Source organism: Oenanthe melanoleuca, chromosome 14 (assembly GCF_029582105.1).
Source record: "Oenanthe melanoleuca isolate GR-GAL-2019-014 chromosome 14, OMel1.0, whole genome shotgun sequence".
Lineage (NCBI taxonomy): Eukaryota > Metazoa > Chordata > Aves > Passeriformes > Muscicapidae > Oenanthe > Oenanthe melanoleuca.
In genome coordinates, this window is record NC_079348.1 from 3769703 (window position 1) to 3795506 (window position 25804).

The following is a 25804-nucleotide window of genomic DNA, read 5'->3' on the forward strand; positions in this document are numbered from 1 at the left end:
AAGCAGCTGATGAGATTGATTGCTTCCACAATACCCAATTAACCCACTCACTCTGCAAACGATTGACTTAATCAAAGGCAATTAGCGCCTGAATGGCTACAGCAGACAGCAAGCCAGGATTTAGTGGATGATTCAGATAACGTTGTGCAGACATCTCCTTGGAAAACATCTTCACTAATGCCCAGCTCAGCGCTGGAGGTAGGTGAAACCTCAGGTCGGTGGGGTGAGGTGGCACAGAAAACACACGGGAGTAGAACACACACTTTACTGCTAAAAGGGGAACTTGCCATGGCTGATGTTCCCTTTTCCTGCTTTTTCTGCTCATGCAGGGCCCGGAGCACCAAGCATTTGACCAGACCTCAGTGACCAACACGGTCCTGAAATGGCAACTTGCCTCTGATGGTCAGATCCAGCCCTCTGAGCAAAGTCAACTCTGTTCTACAAAACCACCTTCCACACTGATTTCTTCCACAGCATCTTCTCCCAGTGTTAAAAACCCAACCAAACAAACAAATCACCAAGAAAACCACCCCAAAAGACTCGGTTTGGTGGCAGGACCAGTCCCTGTAGAAACAAAGGTGTCAGTGACCTCAGGGATTGTTTTTCATCAAGACAAATCACTCCAAACTGGCACAGCAGAGCCCAGACAAAGCCTCACCACGGGAAGGTCAAGAACAACCCATGACACCTAAAGCAGAGGGCAGAGATCACTTTAGACCATGTGAGGAACAGCTTCAGGGCTGAAGCCAAGCATGAAAAAACAGTTCTCCAGATCAGTGTGAAAAGATATTGCCATCCTGATTTTGTAATGGCAAAGGTGCTCCCCAGCTGCTCGGATCAGTGTGGAAAATGGAGCCAAATGCACCATCTCTGGGAAGGATCAAGGGGCTGAGCTTAACTGCACATGGAGATCCTGAGGCTGACAGAAAGAAGATGAGGTCTGTCCCACCCCACAGACATGTGGAATTTAAATGCAAAGTCCATCCCTGGGTTTCCAGTCCCACCTAATCGTGGATACACTTGCACTGGTGGCTCACAGCTGAAAATCCAAATTGCTTCTAAGCAAAGCCCCAATAATAAAGCTGAAATCCATTAAGCCTGTGATGTTTGCCACTATTTAAATCTGATTAAAATTGTACATGACACCACTAAGCCGAACAGTCAGAAAACACTCCTGTCAAGTCTGATGTTCCTCCATGTAATCCAGACCCCGCTTCTTTCAGCGGGCTGTCAGCTAAAAGGAGCCACAATAAGAGATCATGTACCTAATCCAGCTTCCTAAGCTGTTTTTAACTGGTTTCTTTAATCACATGTTACGATTCCCTGCGGAGCAGCTCTCAGGTGACAGAGACATTAGCACAGCCATTCATTCATACTCCAGGAGGGATCCCAGATGGGCACCCTGCCCCTTGTGCCAGACACAGGTGCCTCTGCAGAGCTTGGGAAGCCACAGTGGGATAAAAAATGGGAAACCACGGCAGCAGGGCAAGCAACTGCAGGGTAAGGTGGTGCAAAGGACACTCATCAGAGAAGAAACCTCTTTTGGTGGAGTGATACTGATCTCCCTGTGAGCACTCACCTCCTCTGAAATGCTGCTGGGAACAAGTACCAGGAGAAAACACCAAATTATACAATTCCCAAGTCTTCACCTGACTGCTGCAGGCATATCAGGTTGGATAAAGCAGACAGCCACATCCTCCCTTTATCAGTTTATCCCATAATTGACCATCGATACAGTACAACTTCCGTGGTAACTTAATTATTGAGCAAGTGTTTACATATTAAAGATAAGGCCACAGCTGGCTGCAGCAAGCACAATTTGATTGTATCTGCTGGGAGATGTTACAACCCCTTGCTACAGAAAATGTCTTTACTGGAAGCCTTGCACTTACATTGCTGAGAATTGAATGTGGAATCTAATTTTACTTGCAGATCAAATGCTTCCTCTTCAAATGGCATCCCTGCAACACTCACCTGGGAGCCTCAGGCTGCTTGGAGAAAAAAAAACCCTGTTACAGGTAAATAACCTTCAGGTTTTGATCTTTTGAAGCCAGTCTTCCATAATAAAAGGCAGATGAAGGCTGGGAGGTTCCCAGTGTGATGCTCATCCCATTTACCAGCACTGAGTGCACTCAAAGCCTGATTTAGCTGGAAAGCCAGAAAAGGTCTGAGGGCAGGCACGTGGTTCTAACCCACAAGAACATCCTGCAGCAGCTCACTTGAGGAGCTGAATTCTGAGAGACAAACCACTCCCAAGCCACAGGGCGAGGATCCTCCTTGGGCAAGACACAAACACCCCAAAAATCCTCGCTGCAGCCACTGTGAGTTATTGCACAGGAAGATGTTCTGCAGCCTTCCCTCTGGAGGGGCCACTGCCACCATCCCACACCATCCCCATCCCACACCAACACCATCCCACACCATCCCCATCCCACACCAACACCATCACCATCCCACACCATCCCCATCTCACACCATCCCCATCCCACACCAACACCATCCCATCCCACACCATCCCCATCCCACACCATCCCCATCCCACACCATCCCCATCCCATCCCACACCATCCCCATCCCACACCATCCCCATCCCAACACCATCTCCATCCCACACCATCCCCATCCCACACCATCCCCATCCCACACCATCCCCATCCCACACCAACACCATCCCAACACCATCCCCATCCCACACCATCCCAACACCAACACCATCCCCATCCCACACTATCACCATCCCACACCATCCCCATCCCAACACCATCCCCATCCCAACACCATCCCCATCTCACACCATCACCATCCCACACCAACCCCATCCCACACCAACACCATCCCACACCATCCCCATCCCACACCATCCCCATCCCACACCATCACCATCCCACACCATCCCCATCCCACACCATCACCATCCCACACCAACACCGTCCCACACCATCCCCATCCCAACACCATCACTATCCCCATCCCACACCATCCCCATCCCACACCATCACCATCCCATCCCACACCATCCCCATCCCACACCAACACCATCCCACACCATCACCATCCCATCCCACACCATCCCCATCCCACACCATCCCCATCCCACACCATCCCCAGCCCTGCCAAGGCAGAGCCCACCTGCAGCCCCACACACAACTGCAGTGGCTCAGAGGTGAGGCACAGGGGACAGGGAGCCTTGGCACCCTCCACAGAGGGATTCACCAGCCTACAGCTGCTCAGGCTTCAGCTGAAAACACTTCCAAAGCACCTGAGCCACCTGAAGGGCTGGATGTTACACAGGCATCTTCAAACCACACCTTGGGGATCAGGATAAAATAACCCCCAAGCCTGAAGAGCTGTTGATGGATCTCCTCCCCACACCAATAAATAAAACCCCAGCCCAGGCAGCTGCTCACACAGATCAATCCAAGCAAGGATGGGATGAATTTAAACCCAGAAGTCAGCAGAGAAGTTCACCACAGACGTTAGGTGAGTTTTTGACTCTCTGCTCTGGGGCATCCTGGAATAAAGCATTCCCCCACACAGGCAGCATTTCCATACAATCACAACATGGAAAGCCCTCCTCACATGCACGCAGCATTTGCTTTTTCTGCTCTGAAGCAGAATCCAAATGGCTTTGAGCAGATCTGCTGTGGTGCTGCTGTTGGCTCCTGAGTGTCTTTTATTGAGTGTTCAATGCATTTACAGTGAAAACTTCACACAGGAAAGGAGAATTTTTAAATTTAGGGCTCTTTTCTGCCCTGGCTGCTGGTGTTCCAGCTGTCCCAGAAATCAGCTGGTACAGGATGCTCTGGCAGCTGTGCTGTCAAGGGAGGAGCATTTGGCAGCTGCAACCTCCAGCTTGCACAAGGACATTTGCACACCTTGATTTTTCTAGAACTATCACCTCCTATTCCCTGGAGCACTTAATCCCACTTAATGAACTCCTGGAATTATATGAACCAAGGCTAAATTCTGTCCAAATAAATCACTGACCAAATTCCCACTAACTTGGCTAGGCTAAAATTTTCTTCCACCCTCTGCAATGCATGAAAGTTTGAAATGCACTGCTGCTGAGCAGCCTTGTTGTCTTTTAGGTATTTTGGGGATATGCTGTTTGTTACTGCCATGCCACATGCCTGTCCCCAAGGGGCTGCTGTGTCTGCACCTCAACAGCAGCAACATTTGTAAAACCAATCCCATTTAGCCAGCTGGGGAGGCACCTCCCTGCCCCATTTCAGTAGAAGCACCCCAGAAAAGGGGTGGGACAACTCCCCTACTGCAGCTTTCCCTGCTGCACCAGAGATTTCAAGGTGAAAATTCAGATGAGCTCACTATAAGAGGAAATTGCAGGTGGATGTGGGCTGGTGCTGGCAAGGAAGAAGCATCAGCAAATGCTCTGGTTCAGAGCTGAGGCTGATCTAACTCAGCTACATCTCTGGCAAACTCCAGAAAAAGACATGACCTCACCCTGGAGAATGTTCTTTATCTGGTGAGAGACAGAAACCACCCGACCCTGCGCAGGTCTCCAAAGTAAAACGGATCTTTCTTTAGTGGAAATTTAATTAAGCTACCATGAGTTGCCATGAAAACAGCCTTTCCCATGTTCTTTGTTATCCTACTGCTTCCTAGTCACTCCCTTCTCATTAGTGGAAGAAAGATGCCCCAGCTTTTTGGTCATTACTCAGGGAATGTGAATGTGCACAGTATAAAATCACTGAAAAACACCAGACCTGGAGCACCAAGAACCACCCTCATAAAGCACAGAAAATACACATTTCTAGGGATGGCTCTCCTATTCTTTCCTTACATGTTTATCACCCAAGACATGGAGAACAAAACCCTGTACTTCTCCTCAGCTGTCTCCAACTGGTACAGGTCCATTTATTGACTGAAAAACTCAAGGTTACAGGAACAGGCAGCCTGAGCAATATCAAAATACACCAATTCAAGTTGGTTGACCTCAAATAGGGAAAGCTCAAGGACAGGAGTGAGTCATGATAACTATAGTTGGGGTGTTTCACACATTTATTGATCTTACAGTCTATCCTCATCAGCTGGACAGACTCTCCTGGGAACAACTCAGGGCATCCCCAGGGAGCATCCAGAGCACACCCCAAAACACAGGCAGCACCTTCTGCTGCCACAGGCTGTAGGGGCTCAGACCACCTCACCCATGAGAAACTGCACCAGTTCAGCAAATTCAACCAACCTCAGACTGACCACAAATTCAATGCTTTTGATTTGAGTTGATAAATGTAAACATTTCTGTTAAAGGATGACACAAAATGAAACAACACTTCTTAGGTGTGCTTTTTTTCAGAGGGGGGGAAAAAAACCCTAATGAAATATTTTGCAAAAAATCCTTAGATGGAGAACAAAAAAATAAAAGACCAACCCCCAACTATTTAAAATTTCATGGGGCAGCCCTTACCCCTTCAGCAAGACTCACACCCACACTGCTCTGCCTCTCCTGCATTGACTGCTCACACGAGAGCTCCTGCTCCTGGGCTAATTATAGAAGCTTGGATCAGAGCTATGCTGAAGGCAGCTTGAGAGAACCAGCTGTTAAAATGACAGCTGGATCCTAAACTAGCTGGGAGCATCCAGCTTTAGCTTGCAGTGGTGCTACCCCCTTCCCAATGCCTTGCCTGGCTGGCTGCTCCTCCTCCCCTAAGTTCAGACCCACAGGTTCTCACCTGCAAATTTTGGCTGCCTAAATGCTCTTCTGCTTTAGGGGAGTTGAAGGCATCAGAGCATTTCTCTTTGCTCGATGCTTTTCCTCCTACAGCAGCTATCTGTAAGATCCATCACCGCCCCATCACTTTGCCACTGCAATGTTCATGGATTTCCTGGAAAGCAGAACAGCAGTCGCTGGCCTCTTGCCATAGCTCAGAGAGACAGAAAAAAATAAAAAAGCAGCGAATTTAACTCTAAAAGACAAGCTTTTGCACGTGGAGCCCTCTCCTTTGCCTTCTGGTGGTGACTTTGTGTGGTGTCTCCTTATCCAGGCTGCAAGTGGTGCAGCAGCTTCCCTGGATTCCCACAGAGCCCCAGGAGGCGGCAGCACTCTTTCAGAGGGGTTTGTACAGTCTGAATCAGCACTTCCAAACAGCTCCTGAAAGGCACTGAAAGGCTCCTCCAGCTCCTGGTCATATGATGCTGGTCCTGTGGAAATGTCAGCACATCCTGGCATGGCAGCAATGCCACGTGCGGGTCCCTGTCCCAGCCCTGCTCCCCTCACACACACAGAAAAATCACAGTTAGGCAAACCATGCTGTGATCTCCCCTTGCACCCCCTCCTGAGTTTAGTTTGCTGAACAGCCCTTTGATGTGCCTTGTCCTTACTGCAGCAAAGTGCTGTTTGATGTTTACACCATTTACACTGCCAGGGAGCGAGGCTGGGACCAGCACAGGCAGCTCTCCAGGAGAGCCCTTCCCTCCTCAGCCCTGCCCAAACCCTCTGAGGATGTCAGTCTGGCTGGGGGTCAGATCTGCTGCAGGTTTCCTGAGTGGATTTTTTCAAATGGATCCGTTTCCTTCCAAGGCAATGTGGTTCAGTGTTTGTTCACTCACTGTTTGAGTTTTTCTTTGCTCTGAGTGAGGCTGCAGAGAGCAGAAGCGACCTGCAAAGCATCTGCCTCATCCACTTCCCATGGTAGCAGTGCCAGGGCACACCAAGGCAGAAGAAGAAGCAGTCATTTGTTTTAAAGCAATGATTGCATTTCCCTCAAACCTCCAAGGAGAGGATGGGGAAAGGTTTCTTGGAGCAAGTCCTGATATGGAGCTCTGTAATGTTAAATGCATAAAGGATTACACTGGGAAGACATGAAAAGGAGACTGAGCATCAGCAATGGGGTCCCATCTGTTTCAGCTACTTTTCTGAAGACTTTCCTCCTTCAATCTTTCTCCAGAGCCTTTCATCTTAAACTCTTCCTCCCTATAAGACAAAAGATTCTCCCTATTAGACAAAAGGGTTTTGGGGGGGGAAAGAAAATAATCAGGCCTTAATCCCCCTTTTTGGTACCCAAAATCCACAGCACAGGTGCCAAGGCACGGATGCCAGAGCTCACACACCCCACTGGGGCACGGGCTGCTCCTGGGGCTGCAAACATCACACCTGGCACAGGTGAGGGGGAGCAGGGGGGCTCAGCCCCACCCAGAGGGGCTCCACCTTCAGGGCAGGGCTGGAGGGGCAGCAGCTCCCCCGAGGCTGGCTCCCAGCGTGACTCACGTCCTGGCTGATGTCAGGGCTGCGGAACAGAAGCCTCTCTGTGGCTCGGCAGCATGAGAAGGAGGTTTGTGTGCCAGGCAAGGTTGCTCACTGGAGGGATGCTCGTGCTTTAACCCACTCCTGACAGCAGCACACCAGCCTCCAGTGACCTTGGTGCTGGGCTGGGAGAACTGCAGGGTTTGTGATGTCCATCAGGCACTCACACCCCAGCCCTCTGATGGAAACCTCTGGGGCTGCTTTTTGGGGGCATCTGTACAGCACCCAGAGCACTGGATGCAACAAAATGCTCTTGAGAACTCCTGAAATGCTCCTTTGAAAAGCCAACAGTGGAAGCTGCATCCTTTTTGGAGAGGGCTAGAGCCCTGCTGTCACTCAGCCTGACACCCTGCATCTCTCCCTGCCATGCTCCCCACTGCTCCAAAATCACAAAGAGAAGCATCAGCAGAACCTGCACAGCACCAAGCTCACAGGAGGCTGCAAAATTCAGCAAGATTTCAAACTGCCTGATACAAAGATTGTAAATTCCAAGAATCCAAACTGCCTGACACAATCCCTGCCTGGCTGTGATGCCAAATCTCTTCATCCTCTGGGACACTGAGACAGGGCAGAGGTCCATGCCAAGGAAGAGCAGCATCCCTGTGCCCTGGGCTCCTCATTCAGACACAAATCCAGCCTGTCCAGAGATCAGTCCCACCTCAGCTGCCTGGCTGCCCCAGAGCCAAGAGGAACTGCTCCTGGTGTCAGCTGTGAGAGAGAAAACGCAGCCAGACCTCGGGGCCCTGCAGCCAAACCCTCAGAGACAGGGGCAGGACTGAGTGCAGAGACTGTAACATGGTCTTGCTGAAATCCAGAGAGAGCCAAACCTGCTTTGGTTCAGCCAAACACCAGAACTGGCTACTGGGAATTTACCAGAAATGGTGATTTAACAAAGGCAGCACTGATGCAATCCTAGCATGCACACACTGCAGGGAACTGATGCCATGACTTCCTCCCACAAAGCATCTCCCCCTCCATGCCCAAATCTCTGCTTTGCAACAGCCAAGATGAATTCTTAACAAAATACCAGGCTAGCCTGATTTTTGCTGCTTTTTAACCACACTGCTATTCTTTTATTTCCATCTCTAGGTCTACAAGGAATCTCCTTACAGGGATTCAAGGAGAGGCTAAGACAGCACAGAAAAGCATCCCCCAGTGAGGGATGCTCCACAGATCCTGTGACAGCTGCATCTTCCCCATGCTGCTGCCCTGAATCACAAAAACAAGAGCTTCCCATCAGTAAGGGGCAGAGCAGAAAATTATGGAGCTTCTCTCAAAGCCCTGCTCTAATACTTGAGCCTTTCAAGCATCAGAAGAGAATTTAATCCATTTGCAACTAGCATCAGATAACAGTGACATTAAAAAGCAGTCGGAGCCAAGCAGCAACTTCTTTTTGAGGCTATTAAGTAGAAATAAATTAACTTATTTCTTTATATCGAAAATTCCTCTCTATGGACTAACATCAAGGCCTGCTAAAGCTTTTGGCAGCTGTTTGCCCATCAGCCACATCTGCATTGAGGTTAAATAGAGATTTACATTCACAGAAACTTCTGAAAAACTCAGAACCTTTGGATCAAGATGCAGCCAGTATTTTCAGAAGTTCAACTCACAAAACGTTAGGAGAGCCAATTATAATTAGGCTTTTTCTACATTTCTATATATGGTGTAAATCAGGCAGCAAGTCACTGGCATTACAGGAAACATGCCAGCAAAAAAGCAGAATGAGGGGAAAATAAACTCTTTATTTGCACGATACCATTGACTTTACAGACACGTAACACAGCCAGGGCTTTAAAGGCCATTTATAAATTTGCACTATAAATTTGTGGCAGTGAAGCTTTTACTGTGGTATTCAGAGTCTGACATGAGCTGGTGTTTGTACAGTGACATTTCAAAGCTCACTGCCCTCAGCAGAATCACCTCCATGGCCACGGCTCGGGTCTGGGCACAGAACATCCAAACTGCTCTGAGAGATTCCAGCAGTGCTCAGAGCGAGCAGGGAGCGGGGCAGAAACTGACCGTGTTCAACAGAACAAAGCACGGAACGCTTACAAACCACTCCCAGCTGCCGCTGCAAAACAGGGACAGCAGCAGGGGAGCTGCTCCGGCCTCGGACACGGGGACACGGGACATGGGACACGGGACACGGGGACATAGGACACTGGGACACTGGAACACCTGGACACTGGGACATGGGACACTGGGACATGGGGACATGGGACACTGGGACATGGGGACATAGGACACAGGGACACAGGGACACAGGGACATGGGGACATAGGACACTGGGACATGGGGACATGGGACACTGAGACATGGGACACTGGGACACGGGGACATGGGGACATGGGACACTGGGACATGGGGACACTGGGACACGGGGACATGGAACACCTGGACACTGGGACACCTGGACACTGGGACACGGGGACATGGGACACTGGGACATGGGGACATAGGACACTGGGACATGGGGACATGGGACACTGAGACATGGGACACTGGGACATGGGGACATGGGACACTGAGACATGGGACACTGGGACACGGGGACATGGGGACATGGGACACTGGGACATGGGGACACTGGGACACGGGGACATGGAACACCTGGACACTGGGACACCTGGACACTCGGACACTGGGACACGGGGACACTGGGACATGGGGACAGGGAACACCTGGACACTGGGACACTGGGACATCAGGACACGGGGACACTGGGACACCCAGACACTGGAACACTGGGACACTGGGATACTGGGACATCTGGACACTGGGACCCTGGGACATCTGGACACTGGGACACCCAGACACTCAGACACAGGACACTGGGACACTCAGACACTGGCACACCTGGACATTGGGACATCCAGACACTTGGGCATTTGAACACTCAGACTCTCGAACACTGGGACACTCAGACACTGGGACACTGGGACACCCAGACACTCAGACATTTGAACACTCAGACACTGGGACACTGGGACACTCAGACATTTGAACAAACGGACACATGGACACTCAGACACTGGGACACCCAGATACTGGCAGGGCTGCCCCAGGCTGGAGCCACAGCCCTCAAACAAAGGCCAGGCAGAGCCACGGCTTCGCTCCCACACCAAAGACTATTTTTAGCACAAGGAGATGTTGCAACCTCATAAGGAACTGGGGGAAGGGAGAAAAGGTTAAAGAAAAATCCCAACAAATGCATGCTGAAGTGTTTCTGTACCTTGTCAGGGCAGGGAAGGGAGGCACAAGCTCCTGTGGCCAGGTACTGTGTCCCCCTCGCCCCGGCAGCCAGAGCATGGAAATGATGCAGGATTATTTCACACACACACCAACCCAAACCAGACAATGCCACCCACCCCTGGCAGGCAGTGGGATGCTCCTGCACACCCAGGGCACCCAGGCAGGTGACCTTGCTCTGCACCACTGCACTCTCAGTGCCTGGACAAAGCCCAGCGAGATGCTGCTGATAATCCCTGACATGGTTGCTTTTATCTCCTGGCTTTTCTCTTGTTGCTCCTGTGAGCTCTGTTTCCTAAGGAACCAAGGCTTCTGTGAGCATTGCTCATGTGTCTCTCCCTCTGGCTTCTCAGCATCCTGGATAATTTCAGCCAGATGTGGCTCCCTGTAGCTGCTGAACACTCCTCTCTCTTTCTTGCTTATAAAGCAATGGGGTAATTTACACACTTAAAAAATCCTCCTCAGCCCTGTGTTTTGCAGAACCACCCTTGTGCCCCTCCTTCTGCAAGGGGCTGGCATCTCCTTACCCCCAACCATACCCCATCCTGCTCTGTGTTTGCACAGTGCTCAGCACAGCACCACCCTGACCACACTCAGACCTTCACCTGGGAACTGCCAGGAGAGCTGCCCTGGAGCTGGTGGAAATACAAAGAGGAACATCAGCCAAGGATGTGGGCTGCACTAGGGGAAAAAACAACAGTGAACTAAATCTTCCTGCTGGTCTGCAGCAGAGAAGCTGAGATGGCAGCTGGCTACCATCCTGGCCACACACATGAGCTGGCTCAAATCCTTCCCAGTGCTAAAAGCAGCTCTTGATTTAGCTGACAACACCTCAGCAATAGAGTTTTGGTTTAACTCTTTTAAGAAGCAGGTCTGGTGTCTTGTCAGCAGTTACAGGATGCTACAGGAAGGACCTATGGCACTTCTCACTTTCCAGGAGCTGTTTCACACAACAGCTGTGTCCCACCCTTGCCAAGTCACTCCCACAGGGGTTCTCCTACCCCTGGGGGTGATGCTCTGACCATGGAGCAGGTCCAGTGGGATGGAGCAGTGCTCCACATAACCACTTTCAGACAGCATAAACCAGCACAAGAAACTGGGGAAAAACCCCAAGAGCCCACCTTTGCCTCTCCTGCACCTCTCATGGGAGCCCAACTCTGCTGCCACAACCCTCATACTGCTACAGTGCCCTGAATGGGGTCTTTGCTCTTTCTTTAAACCTTCTCACCAGCACCCTTCTCTCTTCTGTCCTTCCCTGCAGCCAGGCCTGGGCAGGGCAGGGGTTTCCTGGCACAGGTAAAGCTGTGTATGTGAGGATAACACCTCTACCACGACTTCACCCCAACAGTGCAGCACCAAAATCTTGCAGCCTGCACAGAAGGTGCCCTGCTCCCCTGAGCAAGCACCTGCAGCAGAGCCCAGGCTGGGGGTGGCCTGGGGACAGGAGGTGACACTGTGGGTGGCAGGGGACAGGCAGGGTCTTCAGATCTGTGGCTGCTTGCAGAGCAGAGGGAGGGGATGGCTCTCCTGTGGCTTCACACCCATTTCTGCACAAACATCTCCTCAAAGTGTTCAGGGCTCGGCAAAGGCCACCAGGAGCCCTCAAGCTGGTGCTTTATTTCTCTGCTCAGTGCTTGGGGCTGTCTGATGTGCAGAAACCCCCGTGCCCTCTGAGGCTGCCCTTAGCTCTGGTTTGCTCCCTGGGTGCTGCTCAGCTCTGTAATTTGCTCCTGAGGCTGTGAAAAAGCCCACAGCAGAGCTGGTGTCGCTCTGACACCCACAGCTCCTCACTAGCTGGAGGAAACGGGGTAAGAGACAGCCGAGGATCAGGTCTGTCAGTTAAAATAATTGGATTTTAACTGCAACACTGCTCAGTGTTTTGTCTGATGAGGCCCAAAATAAACTGCATTACATCACTGCAGGTCACACTGAGCTAATAAGGGTGCCTTCCTCTCACTGAGAAAGGACATTTTTGTGTCCCCTGTGTTTTCTCCAGTGCTTTGCTATCAGAGCTCCTTCCAACTGTGTGAGTGCAGGGGAAAATTAATTCAAACTGCTGCCCAAATTATGCAAGAGTCTCATGGAATGGAAAGTGCATATTAACAGATTTTACTATTTTAGGGCATTCTTTTATGTCTCATAATTTATTTTGCCATCATATTTGCAGACAAATAGGAAACAACACATAAACCAAGTAATCCTTAGGGTGCTGACAGAAGATAGTACAAGCAAACAGGCACCTTCAGAGAAATGCTACCTGAATAAACCCCAGCTCACCTGAATAGTGACAATATGATCCAATCCACAGCACCACAAACACAGGAATACAATCCAACAGAGCCAAAAGCCCTGACCATCACTAACTTCAAAGAGCAAACTTTGCTCTCTCTTGGCCATTCTCTCATCTCTAGCCTGAGATGCATCAGAGCAGCTGCACCTTGACCAGTTTATACCATCACAGTGCTCCAGCCCTGCAAATACTACTCCCTTCTGCTTCCTCCACATCTCCTTTGGTCAAAATAAATCCCTTTGATTGAGAGGAATCAAAAACACCCAACTGAACTAACTTTCAGCAGGTCCTGTGGGAAGCACTGCCATAACTGTCATCTATCAACAGCAGTAGAAAACAACCAAGCTTTTTAAAATTGATCAAAATATTCTTAAAATTTATCAAACCTTGTAATTGCCTTGAGATACAGATCCAGACTTTGATGGCAATTACAACTGTCCCTGTTTCTAGAAGAATTCAGCATACATGCCCCACTAAACTCCTTTAGGAAGGACAATTAGCTGGAGACTGACAGTAATTCTGCCAGTTCATCTACCAGAAGAGATAAAGCCAACCTGAAACATGTTAATGGGGGAGTCTGGTATCATCCTGTGCTGTTGTACAAGAAATGTACTGCTGGAGAAAGGGATGTGGCCATGGTGTTAATTAGGATTGCTGGGGTGTAAATAATGTTTTGTTTCATCAGGTCTGGCTAGGGCAAACAAATTATTTAGCTCATGCTACAGCTGAATGAAGAGCTCAAATGTATGAGAGGGTGTCCCTGGGAATCAATAGTGGATCACCACAACATTTAATCACAGTTTCACAGATCTCACTGCACCATCTCAGCTCAGACTGACTCCTCACTCTCAAATCAATGGTGCTGGTACACTCACTGACAACAGAACCATCACTCTGAAACACTGATGGAGGCAGAGGAGCTGAAAGCTGGGAACAGCACATGGGCTTGTGCTGCAAGGGGAGCAGGGAACCCTAAACCTCCCTTAGAGGAGCTGCCACTGTGATCTCCCAGGGAGGGTAAGTGCTGTGGTTTCACAAGAGGGGATATCTCTCATTCAGGGACTGAACCAAGAGCAGGGACCCACAGCCACGGCTCTGCCAGGCTCAGGAGCTGGTTCAGGTCTCAGGGCTGCCCACACTGCCATTTCTGCACATGGGAAGTGTCTCTGTCTGCCAGCCCTGATCCTGCTGCCTGGCATCACTCTGCACCTCATGAGGCAGATGTTTGCCAGCAGTTTGGGAGATATCCAAGATTGTCTCTTATTTCTCCCCCTCCCCAGCAGCTGAAGTTTGCTGCATCCTGCAGCCTGGCTCCCCTGCACAGCTCTCTCAGCCCTGACCTGCACATCTGACACTCCTGTCCCCAGGCTCATTCCTCCTGAGTCTGGCAGTTCAGCTGTGATAGCTCCTGCTTGGCATCTACAGGCTCCAGACAGTCTCTCCCCAAAGGATATTCTGAAAGACACTGAATTTCTGACCAGGATTTCATCAGGCTGCCTGGAAAATTACGTTGCTCAAAACTGTTCCAATATAGCATTTTCTTATTTTTGATGCAATTATTGAACAAATATCAGAATGTAAAATAGCCCCTGGGATTGGAAAATGGAATTAAATCTTCCAGCAAACATGAGAAAATGGATACTGACATTTCTATTAGCAACAAAATGTTTCATGCTTAGAAACTGGTAACCTGACACTGCTCCAGGGAATTCAGGAGAGTGAGGAAAAATGGTCTGAGGCAGCACTAGGAAGAAACAGAGATGCAGGTGCACTGCAGTGAGACACAACTGGATGTGGGGTGGGCAGGAGGGCACCCTGGTGTTGGTGGCACCTCAGTTTGTTCAGGTCAAAAGGGGAAAAAAGCAACAGCCCAGACCCTCTGCCATCCCCAGCTGGGCAGGAGCAGGCACAGGGGGAGCAGCCCCAGGACAGCACAGGACAAAACTGCCCCGTGTCCCTGGAGTGACACAGGAGCTGCCCAACACCCCCAGGAACATTGCTGCTGAGTTAGTGTTGGACTGGGTGATCTCAAGGGTCTTTCACAGCCTCATGACTGTGGGAGTTCAGTGGCTGCTGTCCTGCAGGACAGGGGTTCCCTGGGCTCCCTTCTCAGCACACAACCCCAGGAAACCAAACTCCCTGAGAGAGAGCTGAGAGCTGCATCACCAGCTGCTCTGCAGGCCAGGCTGAGGCAGGAGCAGTTTTTGGCAAGGATGAAGGACAGGTGGGCAGCTGCACCTGGGGGCTGAGATGGAGCAGCACGAGGGGAAGGCTGGCACTGGGAGCTTGGGGTGTGCATCCCCAGCTTTGCTTTGCTGTGACACCAACCTGGTCCCCAGCAGAGGAGCCACCTGGACAAAGCTCCCCTCAGAACTTACTGCCCAAAAGAATCAACAAATGACACCCCACATGCACAGGTCACCTGCATGGCTCCTGTGCTGGATTTTGGAGATTGTGCCAGCCTCAAAGACAACTCACCACCTAAAATCACTCACACAGCACTCACAGGATGCCCAGCAGCCTGCTTCTCTTCCCCCCCTCCTCCCCAGAGCACTGCTCACTGAAAATGGCTCACCCTCTTCTCTTCTATTCTCTACTTAATGGCTTTTGAACTTCAAAGAGAGGTGAGAAAACCTTATCACTTCAGCATGCAGTTAAATATTATGCAGCCACATTACTGAAGAACACCTACAAAATACACTGCTAAAATAAACTCCCCTTTGAATTCTTCCTATAATATCTTTCAGAGAGCTCAGAACAAGCTGCCCTTCTTCCCACACAACACTGAAGCACCTACTTCACTTTAACCAGGTACACACTCTTCTCAGTCAAAAGGACTCATCATGTGCTTAAAATTATGCATTTTCCTCAAGTACTGGGTTGAATCCCAGCTTTTATATCCAGAAGCTGCACGGTAGAAATTGTAAACATTATTCTTGGATGGGTATTATACACACATTGGCAGATCCATTCCAAAGTTATCTAAGAAATCAAACTATTTATTGTTAATAGAGCATGTCTGACTCCAGCAGACAACTTTTATAAAAATCTAAAATAAAAATGTGCCTAATGCACTCTCTATGAATATGGATACTCCCCACACACTGTGTTCCTCATGTACACAACACAGCAATGCTCAAAACATAAATTGAGAATATATGAGATCAGAATTTAATTGTGGTTTTCATAACAGCAAACTGCTGGAGCTACCTGCATATGATTAGTCTTGAAAAGCATCACGAAAATAGTATTTTAACCTTTAATCTGTAACATGGTCTTTGCTAATAAAATTATCCCAGAGTCATCCAAGCAGATAGCTGGTGTCAACTACTTAACATGCAGAATAAATTAAATGCCACTTACATATAGCAAAGAAATACCCAGCTAATTTCATGCTGGTGCAGCCACACAACAAACCCAGCTGAGCTCTGTGTCTTCTCTTCAAATGCTGCCCTTCTGCAAGGAAATCATCCAACCCACTGCTCTGCCCTCCCATCCCCTGCAAGGCCCCTGCCACCCTGCTGGAATGAGCTCTGAGATGAGCTCTGTCTCACAAACACTGACTGTGCTGCAGGGAGCCCAGGTCCCACCTGCAGAGACAGTGACAGATCCCTGGGAGAGGGGATGCACATCACCCCAGCCAGCAGTGTGCTTCATCTCCCCAGGACACAAACACCCTGGATCTGCAGTCCAGCTCCAACCTCCTGCTCAGAAACAAACCCAGTGCTGCTTGCTCTGCCTTGCTCCTGCTGAACAGAAACCTGGTAACTGATTTGTTTCCATCAGGTATCCAAATTCCCAATATCAAATCAAATACAGGCAATGCCAGGAGGGATCTCATGCAAAAGACCATTTACTTCTACTTAATAACATGTGGGCAATAATCAACATAAAGGACATATGAACACAGAGGAAGGAAATGGAAGGTGCTGGACATCAAAACACTCTCTGCCAAGGGTGAATGTCAGTACCTGCAGAGTAAGGCTCCTGCTTCTCACTGTGGATGAACTCCTTTCGTTCGTATTTGGCTCGGATCCACTGCTCCCGCAGCAGTCTGGAAAAAAAAATACAGAGAAAAGGAAACATGCTCCAAGATACACTAAGAAAGTAGCCAGAACCAGTAATTCTTCAATCAAAGCACAAGTGTGATTTAGAAGTCTTCCAAAAAATTGCATTGTACAGTCTGGAGACCAAGGGTTTCTTCTGCTTACTGTTGGACAACAATAAATCATTTCCTTGTACATCCAATTTTATTAGAAACTTATTTTTTAAAAATGCACAGATTTAGCAGAATGACCTGTTCCCACCCACCCAATCAGCCCCTGTAAAAAATTCCCTCAGTATGTGAACCATTTTAGACCTAATTTCCTCTGACCACATTCTTCAGTGAACAGGGTCAGTAAATGAAAACATCCAACTACATACAAAAGAGATTATTGCCCTGAAGATATCACCACAGAAGCAGAAGGTGCTGAAAACCCATCTGGCCAAGCTCTTCCAAACTCACAGCCCATACTGCCAAGTTTATGAAAGTAATCTATGATGCATGGCAGCAAATATGATCAAAAATGATCCTTTACTTTTAATACTGAAATGATACCAACGATTTATACACCAAGACCTCAGCTTCCAAAAAGGAAAAAAAAATACCCCAAAGGTTATAATTTTTTTTTTCCACTATTTTATTTCAGCATGAGTGCTTGAACCAATGAAATAACTTTGATCTAGAATATGCTGGAAGTTGCTTCAAACCATTTTTAACTGAACTTATTTCTTAATTGCCCTGGAACCCTAAATAGCCCGAGCAGGCAGATCACAGTCAGAAATAAAGGCATGTGTTATCCCAGCTTCACAGCAGACATTTTGGAGCAGCCTACACTGAAGACAGTAAAAGATCCCCAGCACTGGGTGTGTTTTGTAAAACCATCACATTTCAACACATCAACTTCTCTGCCAATGAAAACTGCTCATATGCTTAATCACCTTTTCTTTTTTGCTGATTATGGTGTCTTTCCAGCAGACACATCCCAGAAATGCTCAAAGAATATAAACATACCAACATTGCTCATGAAAATTCATCCACAGGTAAGCAAACACATTCAATAAATCTGGAATACACTATCCAATGAGAACTGTGGCTGTCATTGGTTTCCTGGCAATAAAGGAGGAAATAATTACACAGATTTTGTTCCCCCCACTGTGGTAGGTCCTTGGTTGGGGCACCAGCTTTCTCCCCAAGGTTTGGGGAGCACCACTGCTTCCCTGCCCCAAAACCCAGCTGTGAGCTCCTGCTGGAACAGAAGCAATGCACCAAGTCTGCCTCTCCCCTCTGCTCCTGTTTCCATGGCTCATCTTCAGCTGTTTCACCCTCCAGGTTTGGCTGTGACCTCTGAGCACCATCTCCCTTCTGCTGCCATCCTCTGCTCGGGGTGCAGCCCCTCCTCAGGAGGCTCAGGTGCACTTTGTACAATCACAGAAAGATTTGGGAGGCACCTTAAAGCTCATCTAACCCAACTCCCCTGCCATGGGGAGCTCACACCCATCCAGCACCCAAGGGGTGCAGCAGGATGCCTGTTCTGCATCTGATACCCACAAACACAGCAGCCTGATGACCCAAAATGTGGCACCCAGATGCCTGTTCTATAATGCTACCAGAATTTAATCATAAAACAACCACAAATACTTGAATTTACAACCCCCCTGTTGCCATTTTTCCTGGCCAGCTGCTGCAGACAGCTTGTTATCACTGAAGCCAAACTCGGACCTTTTCAACAGGATGATTAGGGATCGAACTGGGAGCAAGAAAATTCACACCACCCTCGGCTCCAGCTGACGTCAGTGGATTCAGCAGGAGCTGCAGCTGCTCTGAGATTCACTCTTCCAGCATGGGGCTTTAAATACAGAATAAATTAAGATTCATGTGCAGCACGGGAACCGCTCCTGCTGCAGGGTGCAGAGCCCACAGCAGCCACTCTGCAGGGCTCATCCCTGGGGGAACACTTCCCTGCAGGGCTGCCAGCCCCCAGCACTGGGCAGAGCTCTTGTGCAAGAGCACCATGCCCAAAGGGGAACCCTGAGAAGCTGCAAAATGCTGCCAGTGCCTCTCAGCATCCTGCCCTGAACACATGGCTCGGATGAAAGCACCCAGAGCACGTGGGAATCCAGCTGTGCCACCTTCCCAGAGCTTCCTGGCAGCTCTCACATTCTTCCCCTTCCCTTAGCATCACTAACCCAAACTCTTTCAGCAATAATTTCCCAAAACCCAGGACACACCACGAGAAGTTTGGACAGCTCAGAGCAAGGCCATCAGCTGCAGCTTCTGCTCCAGGGGTTATTTATAGAAAGCAGAACAACTCCAGTAAAAGAAACCAAAACAAAAACCCAACTAGGACAGCGAGGAGTTCACCATCTCCCTTCACTGCAAGACAGAAGCTTAGCAGGGACTTGACCCCATTCTCTCTCATGGACTGGATGCAATCCTGCCATAGAGAGCTGCTGGTGCTAAACCCCAGTTTCACTAGCACAGCTCTGAAAAATTCATTTAGTAGCAAGAATGTGTCCTGGGATCCATAGGATCTGAGAGCAATTGGAGGGCAGGGAAGACCCTCAAACCATACAGGGATTGTATGGAAACAGCCACCACTTTCAGTAGATTGACCTGATCTTAATTTAATTACATGTACAGATTTAATTTATATGTATGTTTATTTAATTATATGCATGTATATTTAATTATATGTATTTAGAAATATTAGTTGCTGTGTTTTAGCTGAAATGTACTTTTCCAGGCATGTATAACCCAGGGCAGACATCACATATCCAACACAGGAGCCTCCATCCAAATCCACCTTTACTCCAACAGGAGTTCTGTGACCAGAAAGGACTGCAGCTACCAGCCCCCTGATATTTTACTGCATGTCTGGTGATGGGATAATGTAGCAAATAAGGAAATCTATTATTTGTGTTTGTTAGGAAAATGTAAGTGCATCATTCCTAAACTGCAGTGATGCAGAGCTTTCAGGATCATCTCCAAAAGCTTCAACAGCCCACCTAAAGTCTGTCAGGCTGCTGGTTACAGGGAAAATGGCATTTTTTGGCAATTAGAACAGATATGGGCTTGTACTCATCAAAATCCTAAAGGCAAATCATAAAACCCCACCTCAGAAAACAAAACATTAAGGAAATGCACATTTCCAACAGAATAAGGGAAAATCCATCCCCCAAATGGGAAAGGGCTGAGCTTCACTGAGGAGGCAGCAGGTCCTGACAAAGCACTGCCAAACACTGGAGGCACTTGTTTGCTTTCCTGCCCACCCACACAAAAACAAGGGCTCTGCCCAGGGGCCAGCCAGGAAGGTTCCAGAACAGCCACTGGAACAGTTTTACATGTCCCACCTACTCAAAGCTCACAGCAAAAAGCACCACAGGAAAAGCTGCTCAAGCAGCTTAATATCAAACTGTGGCTGCATGGCTTCAGTGTGCTGTGTGGAGGAGGTGCTGGCCAGCCAAACTCAGAGGCTCCAGTTTATTTTCTCTCAGCTGGGCTGCCTGGTGCACTCCAGAGCACACCCACAGATGCTGCACGGCCACTGTGGCTTTTCTGGAGACACAAAACCCCAGCCAGAGGTGAAAGTGGCCCAAAAGACATCAAACACCACACACTACCACTGCCTAACTGCATCCTTGTGAGGCACCACCGAGTCCAAGAAAGACAAAAGAAATTAATGTCACCCAGAAACACCATTTCCAGAAGCCAAATTTGTAGCTTCTGGAATTTGTCACAGGTTTTTCCAGCAAAAGCCAACATGCTTTCCACAGGCAGCTTGGTGGATGCAGCTATGCCAGGTTTCTGTCAAACAGCTGCCTTAATGAAATTTTAAGTCTGAGCCCAAATTCTTTGCTCAGACTGCAAGGAGAGCCACTGCAGCACAGACTAAAAGCCTCTCTAGCTTCACACTCTTTTCCTATCTAGTGAGCTCTTGCTGTGAGGACTTGCTTTTAAACAGCTTTGTGGAGGCATGAGACAGCTGGGGGGCTTCTTCAGGCTCTCTGTGCATCACCTCAGCTTGCAGAGCCTGAGGATTGATGTGCCATCCCCCTACCAAGAACAGCAGGCTGCCAGAGGAGAGCAAAAAGACAGGGGTTTGGCTCTCAGGGCATAAAACCCTTGCATTATGGATTTGGAGAAGTTAAAACTGATTCTGAGTTTGCAAAAATCACAGCATTCTCAATTAAAATGCTAACTGGTGCCTTTTTTTGTTTGATTGCTTTACATGCTAGTTCATCCCAATACTGTTTTTCAGAATGGTTAAACACCAATTAAAAACATGTAGGAAACAGCCTCTGTCAGTGCTACCTTAACCTTGTAGCAGTTTCCTTTGGAAATTAAAGGAATCAATATGAATTAGCAGGTTTACAAGCCAACAGCAAAGAGAAAACAGAAGAGAAAGATAAAACAGTAGGAGAAAACCTCGTGGCTGGTCAGGATTGAAGGACTGGGCAGATCTCAGCAGATCTGGGCAGATTTTTTTGGGTGACTCAAAGAATTCCTGAGGCTGACTGCCCAATTTGAGCCACCACTTGGGACTGAACTGATGAGCAGCCACTCCAACACTTGAGCACCTCAAACTTTACACCCAAGACATGAGGGACTTCTGAAAGCTGTGAATGTAAAATCTGAAAATGCTTATTAATAACTAGGAGCCTGAGCAAAACTTAATTGTATCCCTCTGGACATTATGTAATAAAGCTTTTATATCTATGAAGTTTTTATTATCTAAAAAGCACTGGGAGAAGGAGGTGACAGAGGAAGTGGTGGGAAGTTTGCACCCCTGACTGCCTGGGAGAGGAGGGGCCATGCTGAGCTCACCAGACTGAGGTGATGGGCTTGGCAGCTCCTCTACCCAATGTACCAAACTTCAAATGATTAAAAAAAAAATTCCAGAGATCTACCTGGCAGTTTTCCCTCTGCACATCTTAATCAATACAAAAAGCCACTTCAGCTAATAACTGTTGTTCTTCAGGTGAGTACATGGATGACTCCTCAAGATGTGCACCTTTTCTGACTGATGTCTCACCTTGTTCCACATGCAAGCACCCAGCACAGCTCTTGCCATCTCATTCTGCCCCATTTTTCTGTGCTGACAGTCAGTGCCTTGAACTGCTCTGCATGAGGAGCAGATGTAGCTCCCACTTATCCAAGCATGGAGAGAGGAGCAGAGCAAAGCACTGCAGCTCATTTGCAATTCCAAGCCACAGAAAATGATGGGAAGCATTGGGCAGGGACAGGGATGTACTTCCAGTTCTGCAACAGCCCAGTAAGGGATTATCTCACTTTCTTCTACCAGTTTTCAGCCAAGGAAAGACTGAACAAAGCCTTCTTCCTTTTCAAGAGTGAGTACCTGCTGCTGAGTGGTGGCTCAAAATTTGGCCATGTGCTTGCAATGTACCTACCCCAGAAAAATCTGTTTCACAGCTCTCCCTCTGCTGCTGTGGTGTACCAAGCTGGGCCATCCAGAGAGGTTTTGTGGTTTAAATCCCACACCCAAAGCCCTTTGGGCCAACATGGCAGTGGTGTAGGAACATCCCAGAGCCTGGGACTCCTTTCACTGTTAGGGCCTCCCCAGGAGCTGGCTGCTCTGGTCACTGTCCCTGGGGCATGGGTCAGTGCTGGCAGACAGAGAAGGTGAGAGGAAAGGACAGAAGGGGATTTTTTTTTTTTCTTGTCTGGTAGTATTTTTGTCTATGAACAGGTGGTAAACTTTCCCTGGGCAATTCCAGAGCATCCCTCCAACTTCCCCAACCTTTGCCAAGTATCATGCAGAACCAGAAGGCTCTTTGGGAAATTTGTGTGTTTGCCTCCTGCATTTGGCTTCTGCATCCTTCAGAAGCCAAATGCAGCAGGCAAACACCACACATTTCCCAAAGAGCCAATCACAACACTGTAGGCAAGAAGAAAAAAGGACAAGCTGGCATTGCAGCACTTCTTCCTCCTTGCCCTGAACTTCACAATTCTTCATGCAACCAAAGCAGAGGGATTCCAGAAACAGCATTATAAAATTAAGAAGCTTCAAATGAACAGACAGCTGCCCAGGCACTGCAGCTGTTGGAATCAGAAGCACCCAAACCTCTCAATGCTGCAGAACGTGGCTGGAATCATTGCTGGAAGGAGTGTCACCCATGGCAATGCTTCCAGAGCTGTGAGCTGGGAACAGCTGATGCTGTGGCAGTGACTGGACTGCAGCGAGGCGGGGAAAAGCTAAATATACATTCCTGGAAAAAGCAGCACTCCCCTGCACTTGTTTAGCATCTGTGGAGAGGCACAGAGAGCCCTGAACCAGAGAAAGAAAAATACAACCTGGCACAGCATCCTTGAGACCCTCCCAGGGTGTAATGTGCCCACAGCTGCTGATCCTGCAGCAGTGTCAGGGGATTGTCTGCTCCTGGGAGAGGGCACATCCATCCCAGTGCATCCTGCTGCTATGGCAGGGACCCAGCAGTGCTGCTCCAGAGAGCCCCTCCAGGAGCAGAGCCCCAGGCTGAGCACAGAGATCAGGCCAGGCAGGCTGGAAACTGTCCCAGTGCAGAACAGGCACAAACTGGGGCCAGAAAAGGGTCAGAAATTGGTCTTCCAGCTGCTCCTTGCCTCATCCTCCCAATGAATCAGTAAATAACCAAAAAGAAACAACAACAAAAACTCCTTTCAATCCCCTTAACTGAGGCTTAGGAGTAAACAAAATCAAAATCCCCCTAGAACTGTGTTTCCCCCACCAATCTTGCTTCTCCAAGCCCAACATGACAAACACATACAAGTCTCAAAATGGCACAGCCAAACTGTTCTGGAGCTCAGAACATAAATGCATGCTCTTTTCCTGTCAGGCCAGGCAGCTCCACTCACACAAAAATAAAAAACACCTTGGCACATGGCAGGACCCTAAAAGCCAAATTCAGTTCATCCCCTTGCACCCTGGATGGTACAGAATGTTCTGGCTGCTCAGCTTCTTGCTCCACAAAGTCCACCCCAGCTTACTGGGGAGGTTTCCTAAAGGGAGACACCTTTAGCTGCCTTCACAGAGGAGATTATTTGTCATCTAGGTAAAAAAACAAAACAAAACAAACCAACAAAACCCCCCAGTATTTTTGCATTACAAATAACCCAGCATCTCACACAGCAGATTAGCAAGTTCTGCTTTGATGCAGAAAGGGGATTTGAAAAGACAGAGGAAACCAATGTGTAGAAATTGGCATTCTTGTAGCTTTAGAAACTTGGAAGAGTCTGGAGAACAGACAAACTATTGACACCCCTGCATCATCTCAACTGTTCTTATTAAATAATATCCCAGGCCTAGCATAAATTCTACCATATGCATGCAGAAGGAAAAACGTTTTCAGAACTTTTATAAATGAAACCTCCATTGTGGCTAGAAAAAACAAAAGTATTATGCTAAAACTAAAGTATTACAGAGGCTGCAGCTGCACAAATAAATGCTGTTTACCAGAAGAGGTATTTACTTACTGGCAGTCAAGATATGTTGGTTTATAATAAAATGGTGGCATTTTAGATTCATATTTTGCTTTTGCTACATTGTTTCCATTCGAGGCCATAAACTGTAAAAAGAGAAAAAAACAGAAATAATTTAAAAAATATTAATAATATTTTCCTTTATTCTCTTTTCCTTTATTCTCTTTTTATTCTACAGAGCAATAAAAATATTGGGATGGGGGACCTGTCCTCTTACTGAGAGGTTTGCCCAGGACTGTGCACAGAAAGGTTGCTGTAAAAACTGTGCCTGCAAACCAGGGCACAGAAATAAATATTTATTATTATTGATAGGGATCCTACAGCTTAAAATGGTGCTGAGGACATGTCCCAGTCCCACCTGCAGGAGCAGGAGGCAGCACAGGCATGGGAATCAGCTGGAATCCCACATGGGGATTAGTAACCAGAGGGCAAAACCTCACAGTGGCTTTTTAGAGTCCATGTGTTACAGCTCCAGCAGGGTGACAGCCTCTGACAACACATCCTGTGCTTCAGATCACATCACTTGTGCCAAAAGAATGATTTTTGTTTCTGCAAAGTCATTGCAGCTACCTCAGGAAGGAGCTTGAAGTGATAGACAAATAAACAAACAAACAAATATGTAAAAGTTCTCCCTGCCTTGACAGCCCTCCTTTCCAATAAATAAATATATAATGTTTCTATCTCCCCTGACAGCTCTCCTCTTCTTCTGACACACAAATGGCCAGCTGAGAACTCAGCAAAGAAAACTACTTATTTCCTTATTCCTTATATATTTTATTTATTGAAATTCACTTTTTAAAAACCCCATTCTTTTCCAGGCAGCCATGCTAAATACATTTTGTTTTGTGTCAAATGCCAAGCATACAAACATAACAAGCAGCTAAGCTTTTTTTTTTTTTGTATTACTGTCATGATTTTGAGTTTCTCACATTTACCTATTCAACCTATTCCCCCAAAAATATCAGGGAAGGAAATACCCATGCAGCACTAAGGCCTATTCTCATCAAACACACAATGATGAGGTGCAGCTTTCAGAAAAAGCTCAACTCCACACATAGAAGACAGAATTCAATGACTGGTAGAGCTGTTCATGCCTTTGAAGACAGCAGCAGTGAAAGCAGAAAGGTTTCCTGAGTGCCTTTAGCAGCACCACACAAACCCAGGCAGGTGTGGGGCGTAAACAGAGAGAATTTATATTGTGAGGGTTTGGTTTTTAAGAGGAACAAAGCCAGAAATAGCTGAGCTGGGCAGGGGTTTGGTCTAGACTGGAGATATTGTAAGAAACAAGAGAAGAAAATTAATTAAAAATCAGCAATTTCTCCATGGTGTTCAGTGATGTTTTTACAGGGGTGGGTGGCACCGTCACAAACTCTCCACGAGATGGGTGCTCTATTTCAACCAGCCCTTATTCCCACACTGATTATCAATCAAACGCGATTGCTTCCTGCAATCCCATTTACTGTGGCACCCCTAGGCAGGGGAG

At 48.0% G+C, this 25804-nt stretch overlaps 1 protein-coding gene across 1 annotated transcript in view; it reads right to left on the reverse strand.

Annotated features, from left to right (window-relative positions):
* The window catches only part of ADAP1 (ArfGAP with dual PH domains 1), a 46687-nt gene that overhangs the window by 11013 nt on the left and 9870 nt on the right, over positions 1-25804 (reverse strand). The window contains exons 3-4 of the mRNA XM_056503750.1: positions 24316-24407; positions 16772-16854 (exon numbers count right to left, since the gene is read on the reverse strand). Of these exons, the coding sequence (XP_056359725.1) occupies positions 16772-16854; positions 24316-24407 (175 nt within the window). The remainder of the gene's footprint in view (positions 1-16771; positions 16855-24315; positions 24408-25804) is intronic.